Consider the following 20165-nt stretch of genomic DNA (forward strand, 5'->3'; position numbering starts at 1 on the left):
ATTTACATATGTAATTGTCATACTCATCTAAACATGCTGACGCATGTTTTTCATCTTTAATGGCCAAGGCCAATTCGTTACAAATTGTTGAAATTTTTTTTATCTCATCACCCCAAGTTTTTTAAGGTTGTATGTATTATTTACATAAGGGGGATAACTTGTGTAAAAAATGTTCTTTTGTAAAGCATCCCCCAAAATTGTTACTATTAAAGGGGAGATATTTTTTATAAAATGTATTTCCCCCATGATTCAACTTGTTTTTTAAGGGGGATGAGCATATTTTAGTTGTAATTGTAGAACAGTTGTGTGTCCCCAGTTTTCCAATCTGAATGTTTTAAATTGTAGTGTGTAGATATTTTGCTGTGTTGTATATAATAAACTACATGTAGTTACTTTTGAATTATCTTGTTTTTGTTTTAGTCTTACCAGTATAGATCAATGCTTATCAGACAGCTATTATAATGAACAATAACTAGTCTATAAAATAACACAATTTAACAGCAAAATAAAATTCTCAAAAATGCAGCTCATATTGCTTTAAATAGAGTGCATTGTTAAGTTATTCCTCTATCGTGTGTATAGTGTATACCTTTTCAACATTATGCATTAAACACTAAAAAATTAGCATTCAATTCATAATAAATACATAATTGTTTATTTCAACAAACAATGACAGAATCTTTAACAAACATATGCAATTCCAAAACTACTAAATCTCATCACGTTAGTGTGCAGAGATTATATTGTCACAGTGCCTATATTTCTATACATGTATTACTACACAGTATAGTATCTTATGTACATAATAACTTAAAACTGAATCATATTCCTCAAGATATATACATAATAACATTTTATTCTGTTTAAATATTTACAACTCTCTTAAACATCCATTTATTAAATACAATGTAAAACCAAGATACTACTATAGATTTTAAATGTACTAGCTGATTGGATGATTCAGATTCTTTAGTGGTTTGTTACTTTGGAACGACATTAGCTGATCCCCATTTCATCATGGTCACTTGCTTTGGTCAATAAGTGGTTTGTTATGCTGAACCAATATCAGCTGACCTATATTTCATCATCACGGACCAATATCAGTTGATCTCCATTTCATCCTCACATAAAGATATCAGCTGATCTCCATTTCACTAATGTCTTGGACAAATATCAGCTGATCTCCATTTCAATAACGTCTTGGACGAATATCAGCTGATACTAACATGTTGGACAAATATCAGCTGATCTCCATTTCAATAACTTCTTGGACGAATATCAGCTGATACTAACATCTTGGACAAATATCAGCTGATCTTCATTTCATCATCACCAACCAATATCAGCTGATCTTCATTTAATCCTCACATACAAATATCAGCTGATCTCCATCTCAATAACGTCTTGAACGAATATCAGCTGAAACTAACATCTTGGACAAACATCAGCTGATCTCCATTTCATCTTCCTCTTCGTCCTGTGAGGAATCGGAATCCTCTCGTCCAAAATACCACAACTCTGTTATTGCACATCCTAGAGATAAATGTCTGAATATTACAAATCATTACATATTTATTACATTGACCTACATGCAAGAAAAAAAAAACTTCTGAATGAAAAATTTTCTATAACTTAGTGAAATCAGTGGAATAAAAACTGCTATATTGTACCAGTATATAAAAACAATCGCCGAGAGAGGTACATACATGTATATAAAAACATTTTTACAGTAAGTATGCTTCTAGCGATGAGTTAAAGATAGAACATTGAATAGTAACATGTCAATATGATCCTTTTATCATTCTCCAATGCTTCCACATTATTATGACTAATCATGCCTTTGCTGTGGTTAAAAGGAACTTTAAAAAACTTTTTCTAAATTTTCCTACGTAAAATTTTGGTCTCCCATTGTTGCCCAATCCTATCATCCATGGGTCATGACTTGAACAAACTCAAATTTTATGAAATATACATACGTTCATTTTCAAACTCTGAAGGCTTAAACAAGGTGTTCAAACCACAAATCAGCTCCACATATTGATGCTGGACAACATAGTGGTGTTCTTCAAACTGGCCATCTACTTGGCTGAGGTTATGCAGGAGTAATGTCCCCTTCTGAAGAACTCTTTTGGCTTCAGAGGATTGATTTGATTGGTATAGCAATAATATCTTGTGCAAAAGAAGTACTGTTGATTTCTGCAACTGAAGTAAAAATAAAAAGTGTTAAACAGAAATTTTAATTTACCTTTGATGTTTCTATATTTACTTTGGAAGGGCAAGTGTGGATCATATTGGGTAAGGCCCTGCTTAGATTTTCAGAATTCTTAAACATCTTTGTATGAATAATTAAATGCTTTAAAGTACAGTTTTATTTTAACTAAGTCTTAAAAATTCCAACCTGCAATTTACATTGTGTATCCAACAGAAGATTCATCCCTGCTCTATGATGACTCCCAACATTGGAAAGGCATTGTAATGTCTGGAAAAAATAAGACAAGGAAACTGAGTGTAAAATTAATTCACAAAAAAAGACTCAATGCAAAACTTGGCTAAGTTTAGATAGGATGACCCTCTCCTCAATAAAAGCATTTCATTTTTGCAAAAACTTTCCTTGTTTAATAAATAGGCAATAAAAATGAAATTTGTTGAAATATTTTTTTACAATATGGAGCAAACTTTGAGAAAAGAATTAAATCATATTAACTTATATATTACATTTTAATCATAAGGTCCTTTTTATTAAGAAAGGAATAAATTACCTTTGCTGCAAATTCTACCAGGATCTCATCTGAAAACAAAGCTCCTGGTAATGCACACAGCTGATACAAGGGCAAAAACACACATTGATCTACCAAAATGAAAGTATAGTTGATAAAGTACTTTTATAAAGGTATTTACTGTGAAATCACAAATTTTTCGTGGTTTTCAAGGTATGAAGAGACCCAAGAAATTTATGTCCATGAAATGCAATTTTTCAAACAATTATTTAACTGCTGAACAATTCTTCAACCACAAAATCAAATCCCCATAAACCAATATATTTTCCTCAAACCAAGAAAATTTCTCCCCTCGAAAATATGTGATTTTACAGTCTCTTAAATTTTTGTTGTTGTTTTGTTTTGTTTTTAATATTTGTTTTTCCCTGATAGGCTCTGTATATTATCATGGTGATTATACGACAAAGAAATTTTTAAATTGCAGCATTAACATGACAAACGAATGCAATTAGAAAAATTTTTAGATCTGACAATAAAATGTTTTTTTTTCAACTCATAATACTGAATTCATTCCGATTAATCCTTCTCCTCCCCCCCACCCCTCCAAAAAAAAAAATGAAAAAAAAATAACTTACTTGGACAGGAACAAGCCATTAAAACAGCTTTTTCATGTATGGTTAAGGAGCACAAGGCATCTAGTCCTCCCAAAACAACAGCAGGGGAAGAGGAGCACTTCATACAATTAGAGAGTACCCCCTTCCCAAGGACTGGAAGTATACTGTAAAAAAATAATTTAATTTTGATTTATGGATATTCAAAAATATAGCTCTGGAAGTGTGAACAGTTTTTGTTCAAGATTTTAAAAGTTTACATTGCATGAAAAAAGAATTCTTTTTGGTCAGTTTGACAAATGCTACTAACAAATGTTTTAATATACATGTATTAAACCTGTACATACCTGTATACAGTGACTAATGCACATGCCATTTCTTAATTTTGCTCTCTTTTGAGATACATGTTTATATGACTATTGATAGCAGAATACAGAAAAAAACTAAAAGTTAAATTGCCTCATGTATAGTGTCATCATTTCATCACTGGAGGCTTGTCTGATCTGATTGTGTGGTCCAAAATTTCCTATTAAGATGAGCACTTTTAAGTCTCCTTGGGTAATTTCAGCTGTTTAAAATGATGTTTTTGCAGAATGTTGTCAAGTTGTCTCATCCAGCCAATGTCTATAACTACAGGTTTCCAAATTATACAATTTTTACTGTATACATGTACTCACCAAGCCAGCTGTTCCTCATTGCAGTGCTCACTCAGAACCCTGATGATGCTCAGTGCTTTGTGTATGACCCTTTCATTATATTTCTGTAAAAAGAAATAGGCTGCCTAAGATCTTGACATAGTGATCTTAACATTGTTGTAAAACAACAAGGCATTACAAAACTACAACAGATTTGTATTTTGAATATGGATTATCCTTTATACTGTACCCTTGACTCCTCCCCATTACATGGTTTGTGTGATTAGACAGTCTGGTGACAATATACAGTGTATATACTTAACCTACCCCTCACTGGATGCTTTATGATGATTGGTCAGTCTGGTGGTGACATACATATCTTACCTTTGGCTCCTCCCCCTCGCTGGATGTTTTATGATGATTGGTCAGTCTGGTGGTAATATTCATATCTTACCTTGGGCTCCTCCCTCTCTCTAAATGCTTTATGACGATTAGGCAGTCTAGTGTAAACATACATATCTTACCTTTGGCTCCTCCCCCTCGCTGGATGTTTTATGATGATTGGTCAGTCTGGTGGTAATATTCATATCTTACCTTGGGCTCCTCCCTCTCTCTAAATGCTTTATGACGATTAGGCAGTCTAGTGTAAACATACATATCTTACCTTTGGCTCCTCCCCCTCACTGGATGCCTTGCCAGGATTGGCCAGTCTGATGACCTTGCCTAGCAGATGACAGTCCAGTACACTCTGTCTGATGCTGTTGGTGCTGCTTTGACTGCTGGATATAGAGCTCAGGGAGGAGGGGGGATTCTCCTGCTCCATCTCCTCTTCCACAACCTACAGCAGTTTAAAAATTCTGATGAAAAAAGAATTTCGTTTGTAAATTTTTTAAAATTACTTTAACAAAATGGCATTCTTAGTGAAATAACTTTGTTTCTATTATTTTGACATAAGATGCTTTAAATGGAACACAGGGAAATCTGTACTATCTGGGAGATAAAGAATCTTTAATGTCAGAATATCAGGATGTTAAATTGCATGTTAGTGTAAAGAACATGGAAATACGTTGAACTGAGGAGAAAATGAATGCTCAAATTCCCAGTAAAATGGATTGCACACGGGTCAGCTTAGACAGCTTCCACTGTATTTGTGTCCAACAGAGATGATCAAGCATGCAATATTCTTTTCATACCTTCTCAAAACTTGTCACACTGGAGTCTGACAAGACATCATCAGAACACAGCAGAATCTCCCTCACAGCATCACAATACAGAACAAGTTTATATAAAACAGTAAGAGCACTCAGAGCATGTGACTCTAAGCTATTGGCGTAGGCTGCTCCATCTCGCAGCAGTGTGTTCAGTGAGCTGTTCAGGGAGTCCATTGTACTATCTGATGAACTGGAAGGTCCAAATGAAGAAGATGAAGAGCTCTGGGGACTCAGTAGAGTCTGTCCTCTCTCCACATAACAGTTCATCATCTCAATGTAATGGGACAAGTAGTCATTGAGTAAGGGTAAAAACAAGAGAGCACTTTGGCTTTCAGAAGACAATCTCTGTGGTTGTAAGGAGCTTGCTGATTGGTCACTTGACATGTTGGTATGAGACAAATCCAGAAGAGAGATGAGAGGTGATTGGTTACTTCCACTCAGAATGCTGTGGATGCCCTCCATTGCCCTGGAGTAACTGTTTGTGGACACTATGGGTCTCAGCTTTGGTCTCTCAACAACAGGCTTTTTGTCTGACATTCTGCAAGATTGAAATATTTCATGTAGGTTGATTTTCAAGATTGAAATTTTTTCCCATCTCAAAAGTAGAACCAGTCTTTAAATTGATATAATAACCTATGCTACAATTATACTAACTATGATAATCTTTGCTAAAATTTAGTTTGGAGCCCCTCTGAAAAGTGGATCTTTCAAAACACAAAAGGACAAGGTATATTAAATGTGAAAGTTTTTAGGATCACACAGAACATATTGGTCCTGTGTAATCATTAAACACACAGGACTGAACCAAATTTTGTCAGACCTAATAACCTAATGTAGAAAAGTAAAATTCATGAAAATGCATAACTGAGAAAATCTTATCTGGGATTGTCAGAGGCATATAGATCTTCTGGTTGGGATTAAGGGTGAAACGTTTACTGAACTTTGTAAACGTTTAAACGGATTGTTTAAACGGGAGATATTCTATGTTGGATTTTTATGGCTACTTACTCGTGAAACTCGAATTTAATAATCAATTATTTCACTTTAATATAAGTTTGAGTTGTTATTACAAATTTATTGTTGGTCATTATGATTTAAACGTAATAAACTCATTCACTTTCTACCTCGTCACCCAACTGCTTGGTTTGTTTGGCTACCGGACGTAGAAAAAATAATTGTAAAAATGGTTCTTCTAATCTCGAAAAAAGTAAAACAAGACCTGCTGTCAACAGGCCTTTTGGTAAAAATGTGATTCAATCAAAATATGCCAAGTTTTATATTTCAGTGTTGTAAAAAGAGTATTAGCACGGATAATTTTGTTAGCCCGTATCGGGTTTTATATATTTCATTCAATATGCTTCCGGGTTAGATTGTTGCTTATCAAATGGTCAAAGACAGTGTTTCTTTTGTATATTATGAAATAAAACAATTTGTTTGTGTTAAACTTTATTTCTGATAGACATTGATAATGACCTTCGTGTAAACGTTTACTGAAACTGTAAACGTTTAGAGCATGTAATCGAAACGTCGTCGTTTACACGTGTAATCGTTTCGCCCTTAGTTGGGATTGACAGGGGCATATACCGTATTTGGCCGAGTATAATACGCATTGATGTAAAATACGCACCCCCCTTTTTGAGTCTGAAACTAGGGAAAAAAACGCAGTTCGGATGTATTATACGCAACAGAAAAATTTACCAAGCGATGTTCTGAACTTTCGCAAGGATTAAGTGTCAAAAATTTACTGAACACACTTTTTTTTTAAAATGCACACTTTATAACTTCTCTTAATCCTGACATTCCATATCCTGGAGAAAATTATTTATTCATTTATTTCAACAAAGTACAAGATAATATTCCGTGAAAGTATTAACAGATTTTTTTAAAGAATAGTTACGGTGATTTTGAAATAATGCGTCGCCATATTCTTAGATGAAATAATTTTATTTCAACAAAGCAAGAGATATTGTTGAAAGTTTTATCAGTTGTCATATCTAATTTTTCTAGATAATCAGAAAACCTGGAAAAATGAAACATGAAAGTATGGGTTATTTTCCTCTTCTAAATCTTTGGAAAATGATACCACTTTTATTAAAAGTTTTTGCATAACTTATATTTCATTTGTCTCTCAATTATTTAAACAAGAGGCCGATAAGTATAAGATAAGGTAAAATTACATTTAACAATGTTTAATTGTTAAAGTCACAACACATGCTCACACATAAAAGGTCATAAAGACCTTTTTAACAAAGAAAATAATCAAACAATTAACATGGCAGATATCAGTGCTGTCCTGTAAAAACATTGCTTTATAAAGAGGGGTGTTGATAGGTAATTATTTTGACAAGAGCACGTGTGTCACAACATTGGCTTCCTTTCAAAAGGGGTGTTAAATATTATCAGTTATTTTAAACCTAAAATTAATATTTATTTTATTGTATTTTTAAAAAATGATTTATTACTTTGTCTGGCAGATAAGGTACATGTGCACTATCATTCGGAAACACGTGACATTATAACGTCTAAAAATAACATCAGTAATGGCAGCCTCCTCGGAGACAATCAACATGCAGCTCAAATTACTTTTAACTTACTTTTTCATGTTATTTTGGTATCAAAAGATTGTGAAAGTGACATTTTTAAGAAGCATACCTTCCAACAATAACTTTCCGAAGTTTAAAATATGGCAATAAACAAAAGAAATTGCATATGTCTCTAGGTAATACTACGGTATGTACGTATGATAGCCGTGTAACCTGAAAGAAAAACTTGTCAATCCCATTGTGAGAAATCCCTTTACACAGTAATTTATTTTAGGAAAAAATTAAACCTTTGGTTGGGATTGACAAGGGCATATCTGACCTTCTGGTTGGGATTGACAGGGGCATATAGACCTTCTGGTTGGGATTGACAGAGGCATATAGACCTTCTGGTTGGGATTGAAAAGGGCATATAGACCTTCTGGTTGGGATTGACAGGGGCACACAGTTTTGTTGGGATATTTAAGAGGCACAGAATTTGCTGAAGTTTGATTTGGGCACAACCTTTTGACTGGAATTCAAAGAAGCCCAGGCCTTTTGGTTGTGATTTACAGAAGCAGTGAAGAGAAGCACAGATATTTTGAGAAGTATTACCTTTTGGTTGGGATTGGTGACAGCTGCTTAGAACTGTCCCTGTCAAACAGGAAGGCCTGGAGATCCATGGATGGGGGATTCATCTGGAGTAATCCCATCAGGCCTCGGTCTGGAATGCTCCCTGGACCGGGTAATCCCTGTAAACTCACCTCAGAGAGCTTAGACAGGAAGTGGTTACCTGTTACAGCACCTGGAAAAATAAATACAGACTGGGTTATTTTTATTTGGAAAGGGTGTATGTATAAAAGTCAGGCACAATGCTTTGTTTAAGTTGAAGTTAAGTAATATGTTAAGTCACAAAATGTACAAAAATGAGACCTTTTATCAAACTGTAGGATATTTTCCTTCAGTATTATAAAGAGTTGGTTTTCAATAGTTAAAATAAATATTTCATTGTTTAATGAAAATGTTTTATACCTGATAAGTTCGATTTATGCCTAATCGCCTAGACACACCTAAAGACATGTATGTACATGTAACATGGTAAAACTTTCATAAAGCAGCATTTAGAAAGACACACAGTAGTATAATTAAACTTTGCTTGATCTCTGCCAGATTTAAACATTGTAAGTACCTGCCCTTCATTCAGTTCATCTTAGAACAACCTGTGTCTTTTGAAACATTACTTCTATCACATTTATCTATCACCTCATGATTCATAATTTTCTCACCTTTTGAGGGCTCCACTTTCAGTTGACATTTTCTAGCTCTGCCCTTCCTCTCTGTTCCCTCCTTGATATCAGCAGTTATTGCTGAAAAAAATGCCATCATTTTGTAAATTACATACAAAAATGTCACAATCTCTTTTCAAAATGAAGCTTAAGATATATCTTTAGAAACATCTTCATGATATTTTTGAATGTCATTAATTTTCATTCTGTGACAAAATTTTTAAAAAATAATGATTATATTACAGTCATCAATTTCTTTTTTACACAATTGATGTCAAAATAACGTATAACCGTTTTTATTCGCATGTTGAAAATTTTGTAAAAAAGAGTTTATTTGTACAGTTTTTATTTTGCGCAAGTTATTTTTTACGACTGAAGATTTTTTTTCAAAAATGGTAATGTTTTTATGTCACATTATAGTTGATATAATTTCAGTATATTTTATATTTTGTGAATTTGCTTATAAAAAGCAAAAAATAACACAATACGTACCAACATCTACCATCTCCACCTCCTCCTTTTTACTCTGTGCAGGATGAACAATCTGAGAACCCTCCTCGGCCAAAAAGGACTTGGTACTGGGGAATCCCCCTCTCTTTCCCTTGGGGGACACCACGACCTTTCTGACCCTTGGGCTATGGTGTGCGGCGGACGTAGAGGGAATCTGTGAATCCCCTGCGGCAGACACAGAAGTCTCCAAGTCTCGACATTTCTCTCTCAATTCAGCCAAGTCGCGCTCCTTGAACTGTAGTTGAGTATTGAGACTCTGAATCTCAGCCTTTAGCTGTTTTTCTCTCTGAGATTGTTCCTTCATTTGTTGCTCGGTGAGTTTTAGTTTTTGTTGTTTGCTTGCACTGAGTTCTGCTTCTTTCGTATCGAGTTTCTCTCTAAGAATTTTGTTCTCTCCTTCCTTGACATACAGTTCTTGTTTTATGGAGTCCATCTGAAGGCAAATCCCAAATACTTAAAACTATCATTCAAAGCACATAATCTGTTAATTTGTGTTTTTGCAAATGACAATGAATACTAAAGTGTAATTTAAAAAGTTCATTTTACAAACTATATAAAACTACAATAAAAAAGAAAATTTACTTTAAAACCACATATGTTCAAAGGGTGAACTTTTCATGGTTTGAGGGAAAAAATGGTTTGAGAGGATTTCTTTTCCAGGTTTTGAAAGAGTTCAGTGATTATGCATTTGAACTTCTATATTTTGGTAGAAATGTATTCCTGTGTCTCTCCATACAACAAAACATGTAAATTAACCCTCCAACCCCCTTCCCAACACACACACAATTGACTTTACAGTTTACCTCAGCTTTAAGGAGATCACACTGCTGTTTGTAGCTCTCCAGCTCCTCCCTGATGCCCTCTGCTATTGGACTCCTCATTCCGAGGCTCTCTGAGGACACCGAGGAGCTGCTGTTGGAGGACAGGTTAGGCTTCCTGTTTGGAGGCTGGAAGGGAATCTCCACTGATCCAGCTAAGTACAAAAACACTTTTCAGTCAAATAAGCTCAGATTACGCCATATATAGCTTTAATTATTACATAGTTATGACGCTATACACTGGATTCTTTCTCAAATTGAAAGAGAGGAAAAATTCTTAATGGCACCAAATGATGTTGAAGGTGCATCATTTCCATGTCAACAAGATTTAGTAAAAATAAAATCAAAAGCCTGAAAGGCTTCATGATACGCCCGTCAAATATAATTTCAATAATCATAAATAGGTTAAGAGTGACTAAGTAATATAATAATAAAATTTAAAAAAAACAGATTAACACAATTACAGTAAGGGCCTAATTTCCTTTCTAATCATGTTTAAAAATTGTACATACATCGTAAGAGAATGTCCAGTCCTTTATATCAATTGCAACCTAATTTCTTTTCAGTCAATAAGACATATGAAGGGTTTCATAAATTTTATTTTAATTAATTGCCATTTAGGGTTGTTCAATTTATAAGTGATTCATCTTAACTACAACCATGACTCTAATGTTACAAGTACAATCGACTTAAGATAAGGCGCGGTAAACAAATGGAGGAAATGGATAAATACAGTAATACTGGCATTACTGGTCAATATCGTAGGTTGTAATTTGTAAAATTGGATTGAAGATCGTAAAAGTAAAGCTAAGATTAAGAAATTCAATCTTTATAGTCTTGTTGTATTCGTGTTTATTTTGTAATTATTTTACCGTATTTAAGATTGTTTGTACAGTAATCGGTCCTAAAATGTGATTCATTTTTACCCTATACTAGAAATTCTCCGCAACAACCATAACCTTTTTCTTGCGTAAAAATTAAACATAATATCGTTGTTTTGTAGTAGTATTAATTGAAGATACAATTGATTTAATTTTATATTCAAGCTATTATTCATTGTGAACGTTTTAAAAGAAACTGGTTTACAGCTGTTGCTATTTTCTATTGCGGATGCATCCACTGACACATGCGGTCAACGTAAACCTGACTGATCTATTATGACGATCATCTCTCCATAAAAATACAGTGAAACTTGTCTGATCTTGGCCTCATCAGTTCCTAGAAAATGGTCCGATTGGACAACATTCCGGATTAGACATCATTTTAAACTATTGAAAAGGACTTTAAGTTTATGTTTACATCATATTAACCAAGATTTTGGAATACACAACACAGGGATTAGGCTAGTTTCACTGTAATATTATGTCAAGAAAGAAAGACATAAATCATTGTTAATAATTAGCTAAACAAAATTTTTGGATAGTAATATTACTCTGTGTATACCAGATTTTGAAGAGTTGTCATGCGAAGATAAACTGGTGGACCTTCTGCCCGAAGAAAGGGAACCAGGATATGTTGTTGTAGTGCTAGAATTTCTGGAGGAGTTAGTGTTCTTAGAGGAATTTGAATCAGAATGATGGGGAAGGGAAATGTTTGACACACCAGGACCTATGGGGGGCTTAAACGTCACTCTGCCTGAAGGGGTGGAAGTCTTGTGGGTGAGCGTTGGAGCAGAGGGGGCCTTGGGGAATGGCTGCCGTGACAGGGGCGTGGTGGAGGGACCAGGATCTGTCTGATTACGCTTTGTCTGTCCACTAATGGCTGCCCGGGCCATTTCATCTATCTCTGCAATGTTTTCCTGTAAAAAAAAAAACACTGTATATGCAGAATTTTTAGCAAGGATTTAATTTTGGCATTATTAGCTAGGGTGCTGAGATTGCTATAATTGAATATAACAAAAAAATTATTGCGTTTTATTTGTAATAACTTCTTTAGTGAGCATTTTAAAATCACTAAAATTACATCTTGCTAAAAACAAGAGGCCCAGGGGCCACATCGCTTACCTGAGCACATCGGCTAGGAAAAAGCACAGATCAGGTCAGAACTGAAAAGTTTACTGAGATGGGGGGGGGGGGGTATGGTATCCCCTACCCTCCCTTTCCCAAAAGGCCATGGTTTGAACAAATTTAAATCTTCAATACATGAGGATGCTTACATGTCAATATGACTAAACATAGTTTTTCTGTTCTTGGGATCTTTCCTTTATTTTTTTATGTAAAACTTTGATCTACCTTTGTGGCCCCACCCTATTCCTGGGGGAAGTGTTATGATTTGAACAAACTAAAGGAGGATGATTCCATATAGATATCACTAATCATGGCTTTGAAGTACTCGAGAAGAAGATTTAAAAAGATTTCCCTATATATTCCTATGTAAAACTTTCTTTGGCCATTGCGGCCTACCCCCGTGGGTCATGATTTGAACAAACTTGAATCTACACTACCTGAGGATGATTCCACATGAGTTTCATCTTTGCTGACCCAGTGGTTCTTGAAAAGAAGATTTTTAAAGATTTTTTCTACATTTTTCCTGAAGTACTCAAGAAGATTTAAAAAGATTTCCCTATATATTCCTATGTAAAACTTTTATCCGCCATTGAGGCCACACCTTACCCCAAGGGGTCATGATTTGAATAAACTTGAATCTACACTATCTGAGAATGATTCCACATGAATTTCATTTTTCCTGGCCCAGTGGTTCTTGAGAAGAAGAATTTTTTAAAAATTCCATTAATTTTTCACAAATTCATAATTATCTCCCCGTGGAAGAGAGCGTGGTCCTTCATTTGAACAAACTTGAATCCCGTTAACCCAAGGATACTTTGTAGCAAGTTTGGTTGAAATTGGCCCTGTGGTTCTTGAGAAGAAGATGAAAATGTAAAAAGTTTATGACGACAACGACGACAACAACAACGACAGACAACGGACAAATTTTGATCAGAAAAGCTCACTTGGGCCTTCGGCTCAGGTGAGCTAATAAAAGACCAATTTATAAGGAAAATCATTAAATAATCATCTCGCTAAAATTTCCTGTTATACTGTACCAGTTCAATTTGTTTCCTTCTATTAAAGTAAACATACCTAGACAAAATTATAAAATACCTGGTACATTTGAAATATAAAGGAGGCATATCATTACAAACCTGGTATTTTTTGAGTTAGCTAAAAACTTAAGTTTTAGGTCGCAAACTCATTTTCCATAATAATTTAGAAAGCTCTTGTAATGAGAAACAAATGGCATCTTTTCTTATAGACATGCTGGGCAGAAACAGACAATAAACATGTGATTCCATAACATTCTTCTGTGTAATAAAGTGACATAAAAATTTCTTTTCATTATGTTAGAAATAATGTAGAAAGTTTTCTTCCTCCTTTTAAGAATTTGTGAAAGTCTGAAGCAGTAAACAAGTGGATGGTTTTCAAAAAATAATCTACTTTTGAAAGCAATTAAAAAATTACATTCATTAAATTATGTTGAACATGTCTTCGGGGATAAAAAAGCAATCAAGTAAAGAGAAATTCACTGACACCTGCTTTTGATTTACCATGTTCACACTTTATGTTTATTTGCTATATGTTATCTTATTCTGTTAAAAAAAATTCCATTCAAACAAAAATAATTCAAGTTAATAAATTCTGAAACCCCAAACAATACTTACATCTCATATCTAAAGCTGTACAATAAATGTAAACTACACCAAATCTAATTTTACGAAGAATCTCTTCACAAGGTGAATCATCGGTTATATGTACTGTACAGTTGTAAGTGTTGAAATTCAAAGTTTCTAAAATTTCCAATTTTGTTACAAGGCTACAAACCAACAGGGAAGGTTTTTAATTTAAGGTAGGATTCTTCTCTGGTTTCTGACTAGATGAAACATTCAAAGTATATTTGCTCATATATCTTGTATATTTAGGTGTAAGGGATTTAAAAGACTATATTTTTCTTTCCTCTTCACAATTGTACAACTTTAAATAGAAATGGTAAACTGCGTTTGAAAAATAGCAGGACTACATTTTTGGCGGAATGGTGGCGTATGAAAATATCTTCTTTTCTGCCTCTCAAAATTATAATATAACAACTAATTTAGTTATAATTTTTAGACAATCAAAGACTTGCAGAAATTTTCAAATGTAAGTTAGATTAATAATAAGGGACTAAACTTTCAAAATATATCAAATAAATACGATTTTTCAAACAAACTAGAACTATGTTAGCTTTTAAACTCTTCCAATCAAAGTATAGAGTTGAGCCCAAAATCCACAAAAAGTATTTTTATCTCTTAATAAACGGTCAAAACTTTTTATTTTTGTATCATTTTGTACACTTATAAGACTACTTTATTATTTGTGAAAATAAGAAAAAGTTAAATATAGGAAGCATATGAAAATAACTAATATATCCTAAAAAATTAAGAAAAACGGAAAAAATTCGGATTAGCCAATATCCAGTCTAGTTATATTATTTATGTAAATTTGGTAATATCATGCAATAGACCGGATATAGTAAAATCTTCTTATGCAAAAAGAACAATCTTTAAACTTTTGAAATAGAAGTAAGCATCACACGATTGGCAACAGTATTCTTTTAAAATATTCTTAATGTCAAGGAAAAAGATAATGACCTTGATCTGACCTTGCCTCTAATATAAAATGGTCAAATTTAATCTCACTGATACTATCACTTACTGATATTGTCTTCTTGATTCTATGAAAATTTCATTAATTTTTAAATAAAAGAAATATGAGAAGAATTTAATTTTAAGCTATAAAGTGTTCTTCTTTTACAAAACATTATCATGGGTTTTATTTCATGGAAAAAATATGATAAATTGTTAACAAAGAGAAATTGATAAGACCCTGTCTTATACCAAGGCCAATATTAAAAAATTCCTTGCTTGCAGTTGCTAACCTCTGATTTTTAAAGAGTATGTAGGGTATTTAAAGTGAGTGTGCTGAAAAATTGAAACTGAAAAATATTATTCATAATGGTTGAAAAATTTTTTGGATTGGGTACATTTTCAATGGGAGTCAATAACAGCGGTTTATAAAAAAGCATAAACTGCCCCAAGTTATGTTATATCCTATAACATAGGTTAAAATAACCTCCATTCATTATAATTTCATTTCAGGGTAGACAATAAGACAATTTTGCCTCCAAAACTGGCTTAAAATTGAGCATATTTTAAAAGAAACGTCAAGCGGAGTTATACACTTTTGTTGTTATTCATTGTGACGTAGGCATTAGGCAATTTATGTTATTTGATATCAACTAGTTCTTAAACTAAAATTAAATTATAAAAAGAAAAAGGGAAAAGTGCATATACCTTGTACTTTTCACTTAAAACTGTACCTTCATTTCCGTGATAAATCAATAAACTAAAATGACAGCTAGCTATCACACCATTACTACATAATACTAGAATATACATATGTATTTAAAATCATACCACTAGACAAGCTTGCTGCTATGCTTGATATCAAGATATTTTGAATCAAAGTATCTGTTACTATAATCTTAGGGTTTTACTTTGTTCAAAATCACACTTCTGCCATGAACTGCATACCAGTCCTGGCCTGGGGGCCATTTAACTTAGACAAGCTCACTTTTGATCTCCGTCTCACTTTTCCTTTGGTAAAAATGAGACTGAGATAAAAAGTGAGCTTGTCCAAGTTTTATGACCCCCATACAAACTATTAAGTAAGTGCCATATATATACAGATCTGCGTCAACATAAGGTCATCATCATCTAGGTGTCTTTTATAAAAAACCTGCGTCAACCTCATGTCATCGTCATTGTCTAAAAGCCTTAATATATGTACAGACCTGTGTCAACATAAAGTCGTCGTCATCGTCATCCCATTTTTCCTCGTCCTCCTCTGCCTTCTCCTCGGTCTTTCTTCTCTTCGCTCTCGGAGACTGATTGGTTGAGCCTTGCATGTTTACATTGCTGGACTGAAGGGGTCTAAAGAGAGAAATCAGATTTCAAAAAGTCATGCCCATTTTCACATTCAAATTATTATCAATGTTTGTTTTTCATACATATAACTCAATAAGCAAACAAAGAATTAGGAAACTGACTATGTTAAAATAAAGGGGGTGGTCATGCTTAGCCATGTGGTTATACCAGTATTCTTGATCTTCATATATTTCTTCAAACAATTAAATGATATATTTTTTCTTTATACATATTGTACGTGGGTTTTACCACTTGGAGGGTTAGGACCATGGCCTATAGAATTATTTCTACACATTACCTATAGCTACCAGGCAAAGGACTGTCTTTACTGGATTCCAGGTTATAAGTAAAGCGCTTGCCTGTTTTGCCCTTTATGCAGGAAAAAAGGGGATTATTGGCCATGCTTTATCCTCATGGTTTGCTATTGGCTGTTCTCTCTTTATGGATTCCTGTCATAAAAATTAACATTTCTTTTTTTTACAGTAAACAATGAAATCCAACTTGCATCATACTAAAAAAACAAAGCAGAAAAGAAATCCAAATTGACATGCATCTGAATCAAGTTGATTCAATCTTACAAAATGCAAATTGCTTATGCTACATTAGTCAGTGTTTTCCCTTTATTTTAAAGTAAAGGGTTAAACATCGATTATTACAGGCTAAGGGTTGATGTAAATGAACAGAACTATGTTAACCTTACAAGAAATTTTGATTTCTAGGCGGCATTTTTACCTATCGAAGCGGTCAATTTGGCCGTCAGCCAGTTCTTAGGGAAAACACTGATTAGTGATGGGAAATAGGGAAAAAAATAGGATCAATTATAGGTAATAATCAGCTGGGCATAATCGATAAAATAATCAATTATAATTGGAATTTTTTACTTAAATGAAATAAATATAAAAAAGTTAAACTTATTCACATTTCTGTCAGACTTTTACAAAATTAACATTTACTTACATAAAATATTCAAAAATGTTTATTAATTTTTCTTTTAGTTAAGTGGAAAATATTTTATTTACTTTAAACTATATATTGAAGTAGCATCGGAATTGATTATTTAAAAAAATTCCATTCAATGGGATATTAGTCCCACCTTTCATTACATGTATTTATTTCTTGGATTTACAAGTTTTAAAGGAAGTTTCTAGAAATAAGACATGTACAGGTCCAGTACAATCAGTACATTTAGCTACGTAGGTAGAATTACCTACGTAGCTTTATTTACCTACCTCAGGTAGCTTTATTTAGCTATTTCAATGTAACTTTTCTTTTTATGGAAAAGAGGCAAAAAATCGCAGTTAAATGACTATTGATATTTATACTAGGTTGTCTTTAAAAAACAATCCAAAGCAGAGATAGTTTAAACATTGCTGCGTTTGGTCAATTTAGAGCAAAACATGTAATTCCATTGTTTGGTTATCTGTCCGTGCGGTGAGGCATGACTGAGTATGATTACTTCACATTGTGCTGAATAATTACCAACCTATTATCATGTTAACCAGAACTGGACTTCTTTGTCATTTCATTCAAGGAGTAACTGTCATACATAGCCCCAAAACTTTCAGAACTTTGATTGCAATTGCGCAGAAAAAGACATTTCTTCAAGAGGGAATTTTTCCTGAATTGTTTTCACATGAGTTCAAAGTTGAAAATGATCACTGCATCAACATGATAGTTTTTGCACATCCTGAGAAAAATGCTTTTTTATAGAAATAAATTCATTTGGTAGCTAAATCAAGCTACCTGAGGTAGGTAAATAAAGCTACGTAGGTAATTCTACCTACGTAGCTAAATGTACTGATTGTACTGGACCTGATGTATTTCTGACAGTGTGAATGTCGGCACATTTATTTTTTAATTAATTAGTAGCATCGAAAAGCTCCCAACAACCGACAATCGATTTTCGGCAAAAATGTCCCATCACTATGCTACATGATTACTAACATTTTAACGCGAGGACTAACTCACTCCAATAAATTTCATTCCTTTTCAGTTCATTCTTCTTTACATGTACACTAATATATACAGGTAAATATTTAAGTAATTCATTTCTTACACTTTACAGGATTGCAAATACACAAAAATTAACTCAACTCATAATTAAATGAATTGTTAAGTTATTTATTCACTTACATTTTTAACATGTTTAAGTTAGTTATTAATAACTTAGGTGATAATTAAAGAAAAATAACTCTCAGTTTTAGCCTTAAATAAAAATCAACTTTTCAATCCAAGATAGATATTTAGCAATTTAGATAATCAATAAGTGCAAATGCACTGCTTTGGGCAACCTGAATTAGCAGCACAAAAACACTGAAGAGAAAATTCGAAATACACCGAAACTCCATTTAAAAAAAGTAAATTCTTAGTAAGTTATTCCCAACAAACCTTAGTAAAATATACAACAAAACAATGAAAAAATTTATTTTATGTCAATCTTTCTTACCAGAGACCAACTGTTCCTCAGGATAACTTCCACGTTACTGTCAGCAGGTTGGAATGTTCTTCGATATCAGCTTAAGCAACTTAAATACATTACATTCTCAATTAGGAGTCATCAAATATATACTACTGGTCTGATAAATATGACAATGTATAACAGATCTTTTCTTTTACGTTAATTGGTGTGTTTTTCCAAAATAAACACACACACCACGATTTTTCTTGCCACTTGTTCAGCACAATTCACAATTACCGCCATTTTTTGTCAGGTGATAGATAAGTCGGACCATAACAATGTCGGACTATAACAGACCATAACGAAGTCGGACTATAACAAATTCGGACTACCGTATATAATTTATTTATTAATATTTACATTTCCAATGTCTTTGTCCGAGATAAAATTACCAAATGTAAATGTACTTTATTTCCCCATCAATGTATTGGCGCGGTTCCAAAAAAAAAACACGTGCAGGGCGGGACAATTAACTTATTTTGCTTCGGTTTCGGCTTCGCATGATGTCGAACCTGCATTACCAGCTTTTTCTTTATTATGTAATAGTGTTTTTAATAGTATTGAAATAGTTGAGCAGGAAATTATTGATATAATTTCTATTCTCCCAGTGAACAAGGCAATAGGACCTGACAACATTAGTCATAAAATGTTAAAAGCTACCATTTTTAGCGTCTCTTATCCTTTATGTATTTTGTTTAACAGATCTTTAAGAGAATGTGTATTTCCTAAACAGTGGAAGGTAGCTAATGTACTTCCTTTATTTAAAAAAGGTGACCCATCATTATTATCAAATTATAGACCAGTCTCATTATTAAGCTGCGTTGGCAAAATTATGGAGCGAGTTATTTTTAAATATGTTTACAATTATTTTCATTCAAACAATCTTTTTTACAAATATCAAGCTGGCTTTTTACCAGGTCATTCAACAGTTTATCAACTTATTGAGACATTCGATTACATAGCTAAAGCTATGGATAAAGGAAAACACTGTTGTATGGTTTTTTGCGACTTGTCTAAGGCATTTGATCGGGTTTGGCACAAAGGCCTTCTCTTTAAGTTACAAACTTATGGTGTTAGTGATAAGTTATTATTATGGTTTCAAAGTTATTTAGATTTAAGGACACAAAGGGTATTGCATAGGAATACTATGTCTAGTTTTAGATCTTTACATGCTGGAGTTCCCCAGGGGTCTGTATTGGGACCACTTTTATTCTTGATATATGTCAATGATGTCGCTGAAAATATGTCTACCTTAAGCAGATTGTATGCTGATGATAATTCTTTACAGAAATGTTCAGAAAATGTACATGATATTCAATTAGGATTGAATAATGATTTAAATCAACTTGAGCGGTGGTCTAAACAATGGCTATTGAAATTTAATCCTACGAAAACCAAAGCTGTATTTTTTAGTACTAAGAAAAACGTAGATTTACCATTG

The 20165-nt window shown here is 33.3% G+C and overlaps 1 protein-coding gene across 2 annotated transcripts; it reads right to left on the bottom strand.

Moving 5' to 3' along the window:
• Positions 1-676: 676 nt before the first annotated feature.
• Positions 677-18964, bottom strand: LOC134251773 (ATR-interacting protein-like). 2 transcript variants are annotated; one of them, XM_062734187.1, is made up of 16 exons: positions 18724-18964; positions 16565-16715; positions 16134-16272; positions 11751-12105; positions 10293-10462; positions 9472-9922; positions 8980-9060; positions 8309-8498; positions 5157-5712; positions 4628-4801; positions 4006-4088; positions 3353-3495; positions 2760-2848; positions 2399-2479; positions 1977-2202; positions 677-1533 (listed from the first exon to the last, which is right to left on the bottom strand). In XM_062734187.1, exons 2-16 carry the CDS (start codon positions 16666-16668, stop codon positions 1445-1447), a joined length of 2931 nt encoding a protein of 976 aa, XP_062590171.1. In that variant the 5' UTR covers positions 16669-16715; positions 18724-18964; the 3' UTR covers positions 677-1444. The 2 variants fall into 2 exon arrangements, with proteins under 2 accessions (XP_062590171.1, XP_062590170.1); XM_062734186.1 differs by having other exon boundaries at positions 18713-18964.
• Between the last annotated feature and the right edge of the window lie 1201 nt (positions 18965-20165).

Source organism: Saccostrea cucullata, unplaced genomic scaffold (genome assembly GCF_032062105.1).
Source record: "Saccostrea cucullata isolate Sc308-1 unplaced genomic scaffold, CSIRO_AGI_Scuc_v1 ctg118, whole genome shotgun sequence".
Taxonomy (NCBI): Eukaryota; Metazoa; Mollusca; class Bivalvia; order Ostreida; family Ostreidae; genus Saccostrea; species Saccostrea cuccullata.

Coding starts and splice junctions, on each gene's coding strand:
- LOC134251773 (XM_062734187.1), bottom strand. CDS start 16,668: ATGGCCAATAATCCCCTTTTTTCCTGCATAAAGGGCAAAACAGGCAAG. Junction 9,923..10,292: donor GTGATCTCCTTAAAGCTGAG/GTAAACTGTAAA, acceptor ATTTGCCTTCAG/ATGGACTCCATAAAACAAGA. Junction 5,713..8,308: donor TCACCAATCCCAACCAAAAG/GTAATACTTCTC, acceptor TCAATCTTGCAG/AATGTCAGACAAAAAGCCTG.